This window comes from Cotesia typhae, unplaced genomic scaffold, assembly GCF_013202065.1.
Source record: "Cotesia typhae breed Kobodo isofemale line unplaced genomic scaffold, CoteBio_Ctyphae contig_119, whole genome shotgun sequence".
Classification (NCBI taxonomy): Eukaryota; Metazoa; Arthropoda; class Insecta; order Hymenoptera; family Braconidae; genus Cotesia; species Cotesia typhae.
In genome coordinates this window covers 2437794-2445482 of record NW_027423712.1, presented here as the reverse complement: position 1 = coordinate 2445482, position 7689 = coordinate 2437794, and the positions used below count along the sequence as shown (strand labels likewise).

Genomic DNA, 7689 nt, shown 5'->3' with positions numbered 1-7689 from the left:
TACCTGGTTGCTCGGTTCCCACAAGAAACGTCTCATCAGCACCACGTGCAAGTAACGATTCTCGGTAACCAGAGTCAGGCCAGGAATACAACGGAAATTCGGTGTCAATTTAACGTGGGCAAGTTGGCCCATCGATTTATAGAAATATATATATGATTTATCATAATGTTGACGGGAGGGTAGGCCCACCCGTCACAATGTGAAAAATGAAAATTAAGTTAGCCGACATCTAAAAATTTTCAGAAATTTTTTTTTATTCAAAAATCACTACAAAAAAATTAAAAAAAAATTTCATTTGTAAAAAACTTGAAAAACTTAAAATGCAATTTAAAAAAAATGTGTTTTTGTTTTAATTTAATTATTGAAAAAAAATTCAAAAATTAAAAATGTCGGCTAACTTTAATATTATTCACAGAAATTATATTTTTAACTTGTTAAAAAAATATGATACTGAAGTTGATAGATGCAAAAATTTTTTTTAGATATTTATGGCAGTTAAATTATTAAAAAAAAAATAAATAAAAAAGTTTCACTTGTAAAAATTAATAAAAATTACAAGTGAAAATTTTTAGAAGGTTTTTTTTATTATAATTGATTTATTAAAAAAATTTTTTTAATTAACAGCTGATTGCTAACGTCGGTATTATTAAAACAATAAAATTTTCCAACCTGTCAGTTTAAATATCCCTTCTTGACTTGACAGTGCTATCTGGCAGAGAAAATTTAAATTGAATTGACTAAGTATTGCCATTTACTGGTAAGTAATTTTCACCTTTGGTGTGTTTCTGTGTTTTCCCAGTATCATATGATTAGTACATAATTTCCAATTTTTTTCAGGATCAAAAATTTCAGACAAAAACCATTAAGCACGCTGTAAAAAAATATATGGTTAATTTACAAATTGAATACACCTGTCAATAATCAGTAAGTAATTTGATGAATTAATTATTTGAGCAAATGGATCAAACGCCAGCTTGACTAGTGGTTGCGCGCGCACAAGTCATGTTATATGTGGTCATATGATCATCACTGGGTAGTGCTCGAAGTCAGTCGTGTTTTATAGGCGTTGACTTTTTCTATCATTAGACCCACAAATTTACCTTCGCTTAATTATTTTTAATAAATAATTAAAGGCAGCCAGCCGATTGTATTTCCGACGAGTTTTTTGTTAAATCAAAAGCACTAATCATGGCTCTCAGCGATGCTGACGTACAAAAACAGGTGAGATATTTTTTACAATAAATTTTGATATTTTTGAGGGTCCTTGAATCGCTATTGATATTTTTTTCGTCACCAAAGTATTCTTAAATACGTATTTATTTTATTATGTTATTAATTATCTCTTCTTTGAGATGTCAGAGCAGAATAATGAAAAATAAAGGTGTTTTTTCGAGTAGATATAATTATTGAACTCCGATTAGTAATGACACGGCTGATCAATCAAATAATTGTATATAATGCTATATATATTATTGCAGATTAAGCATATGATGGCTTTCATCGAACAAGAGGCCAATGAAAAAGCTGAAGAAATAGATGCGAAAGCCGAGGAAGAGTTTAACATTGAAAAGGGTCGTCTTGTCCAGCAACAGCGGCTCAAGATTATGGAGTACTACGAGAAGAAGGAAAAACAAGTTGAGCTGCAAAAGAAAATGTAATTTTTTTAATCCAATTATTTTTTATTATTATTTATTGGGCGTGTTAATTTAATTATTTTATCACTTTCAGTCAATCGTCTAACATGCTGAACCAAGCGAGACTCAAAGTTTTAAAAGTACGAGAGGATCACGTACGAAATTGCCTTGACGAAGCTAGAAAAAGACTAGCCCAAATTGGCCAAGACCGACAAAAGTACACTGAAGTTCTGAAGCTGCTAATTATCCAGGCTCTTTACCAGGTACAGTATAAAAAATTATTTTTTTATTTATTTAGAATTAGATAACTACAAAATTATGATACCGAAATTGAGAGACATCTGATCATTTTTAGAATTTTTTTAACACAAATTATAACAAGAAAATTTTATTTAAAAATTTCATCTTTAGAAACTCTGAAAAATTAAAAATGTGATTTTTATAAATAATTTTCCATGCCTAATTTTTTTTTTTCAAAAAAAAAAATAAAAAAATTGATGATATTAAATTTATGAAAATTAACTTAGCAGATAGTTGATAATTTTAAAAATTTTTGTAACAAATAAATTATGGCAAAAAAAAATTGACATTTAAAAATTTTTAAAAACTACAAATGAAATTTTTTAAAAATATTTTTTTGGAAGAAATTTTTTTGCTAAAAAAAATTAAAGAATTGTCAAGTGACAGCTAACTTTAATGTCATAAAAATTGTCAAGTGTCTGCTAACTTCAGCCTCACAAAAAAATAAACCAATAAATTTTTTTACAGCTGATGGAACAAAATGTCACGCTCCGTGTCCGTCAAATGGACGTTTCACTTGTCGAATCATTTATCGACGAAATCCAAGAAATTTACAAGAATATTTCCAAGAAGGAGGTTGTTATTAAAGTAGACCAGGACAACTTTTTGCCAGCTGAGAGCTGCGGTGGAGTTGACTTGATTGCTGCCAGAGGTAATTTTAATTTACGAGTAATCATGTGTAGAATTTATTGGAGACTAATGAACGTATTTTTCAGGCCGTATTAAGATCGTCAACACCCTGGAGACACGGTTAGAATTGATTGCCCAGCAATTGGTCCCAGAAATACGGTCATCCTTGTTCGGGCGTAATCCAAACCGCAAGTTCACTGATTAAATTTTAATTATAAATCATATCTTTTAAAAAAAATACCAATATTAATAAATAACAAAGAAAAGTTAAGTAAAAAAAAAAAAGACATTCCCTTATTCGCAACTGTTAAAAATATCTGAAAATACACACTTTCAACGGGATTGAAAAATGTATGCCGAACAAAATGTCTGCTAAGATCGTCAGATAAATAATAATGACTTAATAGAAGTTTATTTAAAATAAAAATTATAAAACTGAATTAAGAGTATATAAATAAATTAATATAATTATTAATGTGCGTTCTAAATAATATAGTGGCCTACTGTTTATTTTGTGGGTTATTATTGTTGTTAATACACTAATATATTGGTAGTATTATGTATTTTCTTGGCAAAATGCCAGTATTATTTGCGTTATATATACATCAGAATAATATTTACTGTTTTAGCAACCACATGCGTCTCTAGATAATAAGCGGTTTTTTTTAATTAATTTTTTTTAAGGAAAAAAAAAATTGATTGATTTGATGAACGCACATTAGTTTTACTCTAAACGCAATAAATCATTATTTGGATTGTTAATTAATATGTTAATAATAATGTGAAAGTAAATCATCTTGTATCTAAAAAAAAAAAAATTATAATTTTCTTTCTGGTAATTTACAAGTACCAAATTATCTGTCGACCGTGTTAATTAATCATTAATCATTGATACTCATGCGAGTATGTACACATCAAATATATTAATTATTCTATAATATAATATATTATATTATGTATGTAATTTACTGTAGATTTAATCAAGTCAATCTCTGTTGGGCATGTTAAAGAAAAATTTAATTAAAATAAATTATGATAATAATTATGCTATTATATTTATGTAAATATGTATTTAATTCGATGTATTATACAACTATGGCATAGTAGAAAAATTCGAATATAGATACATGTGGAAAATATAAAAAACAAATTTATTAATCTTTATTCAACCAGCGAAATCTTGTAATTTAAAATTATAAAAAAAATAGTTTATTTTATTTTGATCACGTTTATGACATTTATTACTTAACGTCTTATAATATCAATGAAAAAATTAATAATAGTAATAATAACAATATCAAATTAATTATAGAAAAAAAAAAAAATCGTAAAAATGAAAAAGTATGGCAGTTCAGAGCTACCTTGATATAAATTATTCCTGAGTTAACAATTTCTCAACACGATAACAAATCTCTTAACTAGATAAGGCAAAAATACTGCAGTCCATCTACGAACAAGGTTAAAAAAAAAGTACTAAAGCATAATTTATAATTTCAATACTTTTTTCTTTTCAAATCCGTAGGAATTTAATAGATTTTGTTGAGTAGCGGGTGGACTTTTTTTAGCCGATATTTTCGCCGACTTAGTCCTTTGTAATTTTTTACTATTTTTCATAGTTATCGGACTGCTGTCAAAAGAATGAACTTTATTTAAATTTATCTTGGGATTGGACCACTTAAATAAACTACTCCTCAAGTTATTAACTTGTGAGGTGTTTGCCGAACAGTCTATCCCGTCGTCAGGAGCTGGATCTGTCTCTGAATTCTTCTCATGATCATCAGCAGAAAATGAATTACACACTTCTTCCTCGGCCGGAGAGGTGACTTGGTCGCTGCAAAGTTTTACATCATTATTTACGTAATAATCTCTGTTATCTTTCATATCTATTCCAGAATCTAACCTACTGAGTTTCTGTTTTTCCGTAAATTTTTCGATATTTATATCAGTCTTATTTTCTTTGTAAGAGTCAGGTTGAGACAATGGTAAGTCTTCGTCTTGTGTTTCTGGAATGATATGGCTTCCTGGATTAATTAAATTTGTTGCAGCTGCAGGTTTGGTTATCGTTGATGTTCCCTCATTTGTCATCTTTGAATCATCAAAAAAGTACTTACTCACAACTGGAGACGTTTCGTCAACTACAGTAGGCGCGACAGCAATAAAAGTCCGTACTTTTCTTCTCCGCGAGCCTCGAACCAAGCAAGGTGATGTTTCGGGTGATTTTTTTAAAAATGGGTTCGGTTTATTTTGCGGAGATGCTGGAGGAGGTGTTTTTAGTTCTTTTATCTCCTCCTTTTCTTCTTCTTCTTCTTTTTGTTCTTTTTTGACTTTCGTCTCAGCTGTCACTTCATTCTTTTGCATTTTATTGCTACCATACATTTTAATAATATCACTTTCGCTAAGATCAGTCTCCATGTCTTCGAAAGATCGCTTTAAAGGACTCGATGTAGACTTCAGAGCATCTGTATTTGAAGCAATTACTTTACCAGCAGTGTTCGGCCACTTTGTGTTGTTACACTTTTTAACTGGACTCTTTTTAACACTCGAAATTTTAAAGTCTTTTGACCAAATACTCGAGCTCGGAATTCCGGATCCTTTGTGCCAAGAGTTCCTTGGGCGACTCAGCGCTTTATCTGGATTGTAGTCGTACAATTTTTTCATCGATGTGGGATCGTAGTTACCCAGAGCTAACTGGAACGCTAAATCAGCGGGTTTCTCATCTCCTGCGTGATGCAATTGCTCTAGTGTTACCTCCGGTGGTGGAGGTATCAGTCTCACTTGTTTTCGCTGGATTGGGCAAAATACTAATTGGTGCTTGAATGTAACAAGCGCTCGGATAAATCCATCTCGATACTCCGGGGTGACACACAGTGATTTCATGTTCAAATACGAACTCAGTCGAACAAGAGCTTTGTGAATGTCCGGGTCTGTGTTCTTTAATATAAATTTAAAGGCTTTGTTCAGTCCGATTCCTGGTAATGATGGTAGATAATCGCATCCGGACAAAATACACATATGACGAAATTTATCAAGGTCAAATTGACTTGGGGATAAATTCATCGCTAGGTGAAGACGCTCTTGCTCTACTAACACGCCATTGCCATGGATGTCCATTTTAAAAAATATCTATAAGAATTATTTTTTTTAATTAAATTGACAATTTTTTTTTTGCTATAATATTTATGATTCTGAATTTAGCAGACATCTAGGCATTTAAAAAATTTTTTTTATAATTAAATTATAGTTTATAAAATTTAGTAAAAAAATTCCACGAGTAGAAATTAAAAAAAATTGCAACTGCGATTTTTTTCTTAATATTTTTTTTTATAATAATTGATCTGTTATAAAAATTTCAAGAAATTTTTATTTCTGCTAATTTCAGTTTCATCAATATTTAGTAAAAAATTAATTATTCTATCATTGATTAAAAAATTTTTTTTAGTCTAGAATGCAAGCTTTGATGACTGAAGCACTTGACAATTTTTGTTTCTTAAATAATAAATTAGATCTAAAAAATTGATGAAAATTAAGTTAGCCGACGTTTAAAAATTTTGATAATTTATTTTATTGAAAAATTATTTTAAAAAAAATTAAAAGAAAAAATTTTAAAAATTACACATGCAATTTTTTAAGAATATTTTTTTGTTATAATTTAATAAATAAAAAAAATAAAAAAATTAAGAGCATCGGCTAACTTTAGTATTGTAAAAAATTGCACTTGTAATTTTTTAAAAATTCTAAAGATGGAATTTTTTAAATCTATTCTTCTTTCTATAATTTATTGGTTAAAAAATTTTTTAAAATTGTCAACTTTCAATTTCAATGACATTAAAGTTAGCAGCCACTTGATAATTTTTTAATTTTATTTAATAAATAAATCTTTTCTGAAAAACTATTTTAAAAAATTGCAGTTATAATTTTTAAAAATTTCTAAATGTCAATTTTTTTTCTAATTTATTTGTTAAAAAATTCTAAAAATTAACAAATATCTGCTAAATAAATTCTCATTAAATTTCAATATCATAAATTAAAATAAAAAATAAAATAAACCTTAGTACATCCGAATAACGTCAAATCACTGTCTTCAGTAATAACAACATCAGCTATTCCGGATGTATTTAAGTAAGCTAATTGAGCATCTGCTTCGTATGGCGCAACAATGCAATCAACATTTAATTCTTGACACTTTTTAATCACTTGCAGAGCCATTTCATGAGTTACATCCACGGATCTACGGAGAATAGCTTTTCCTTCAGCATTACGGCCCATTCTCATCAACTCTGCTGCTCTTCGTTTATTCGTCTCTCTCGACCTGACCAATATAACTCAGTAATTAATACAGTTTTAATATATTAATTTTTTTTTTTTAAATTATAAGTGAAAAATAATAATAAAAAATTACTCTCGTCGCTTTATCTCCGTCTCAGCTTTAGCAGGTAAATAACAGCCATCGAACACCAAGATTGGTTTGATCCTGTTCGCCAGTAACATTTGCACAAACTTGAGACAATATTGTACATATCTAAAATGAAATAATAAATATTTTAATAATGTGTAATAAAAAAATAATTAATAATTTTAATCATGATTTATTTTACCCGTCAGTTGGTTCTCCCAAGGCCAATTTTTCAGCGCAGGTAAAAACACCTTTATGAAGCCAGCAATAAGTGTCAACAGCAACAGTACCTCCTGAAAATTGACTGATGTTTCCTCTTTTAGAGGATTTGTCCAAAAACGGCAGCAACCCAGTGATTCCCATATTGAAAAATTGATTTGTAAATTATTTAAAATATTTTTAAAACAAAATAAACTAAATAGAAAACTGTTAAGTATGTATCATTGTTCGCCAGAGTAAAAATTGATAATCATAAATGAATATCAGCAATTAATCACAGAATTTTAGATGATGTCTGCTGTTATTTTAGCAAATTGTCAATATTTTAATTAAACGAAACAACTGATGACTAAAAAAATGAGTTAAGTAAATTTTTACACATGTGTTTACAAAGCGTCTTGCTAACCAAGATGACGACAAGGTAGGAATTCTTTGCAGGTTAAATATTCACGCGGGAACCAGCGAAATAACAAAAGAAAAGATAAATTTGCCGGTGTACAAATTGATGTTGGT

The 7689-nt window shown here is 29.0% G+C and overlaps 2 protein-coding genes across 3 annotated transcripts; one reads left to right on the top strand and one right to left on the bottom strand.

Moving 5' to 3' along the window:
* Nucleotides 1–624: 624 nt before the first annotated feature.
* On the top strand, nucleotides 625–3004 carry Vha26 (V-type proton ATPase subunit Vha26). Its single transcript, XM_074251080.1, has 6 exons — nucleotides 625–757; nucleotides 838–1221; nucleotides 1479–1654; nucleotides 1729–1897; nucleotides 2403–2586; nucleotides 2651–3004. The coding sequence occupies exons 2-6, from the start codon at nucleotides 1189–1191 to the stop codon at nucleotides 2767–2769; spliced, it is 681 nt and encodes a 226-aa protein (XP_074107181.1). The 5' UTR covers nucleotides 625–757; nucleotides 838–1188; the 3' UTR covers nucleotides 2770–3004.
* Nucleotides 3005–3772: 768 nt separating this feature from the next.
* Tos (Exonuclease tos) lies at nucleotides 3773–7622 on the bottom strand. 2 transcript variants are annotated; one of them, XM_074251066.1, is made up of 5 exons: nucleotides 7160–7622; nucleotides 6964–7083; nucleotides 6612–6873; nucleotides 4465–5687; nucleotides 3773–4395 (listed from the first exon to the last, which is right to left on the bottom strand). In XM_074251066.1, the coding sequence occupies exons 1-5, from the start codon at nucleotides 7318–7320 to the stop codon at nucleotides 4050–4052; spliced, it is 2112 nt and encodes a 703-aa protein (XP_074107167.1). In that variant the 5' UTR covers nucleotides 7321–7622; the 3' UTR covers nucleotides 3773–4049. The 2 variants fall into 2 exon arrangements, with proteins under 2 accessions (XP_074107167.1, XP_074107157.1); XM_074251056.1 differs by having other exon boundaries at nucleotides 3773–5687; nucleotides 7160–7621.
* Between the last annotated feature and the right edge of the window lie 67 nt (nucleotides 7623–7689).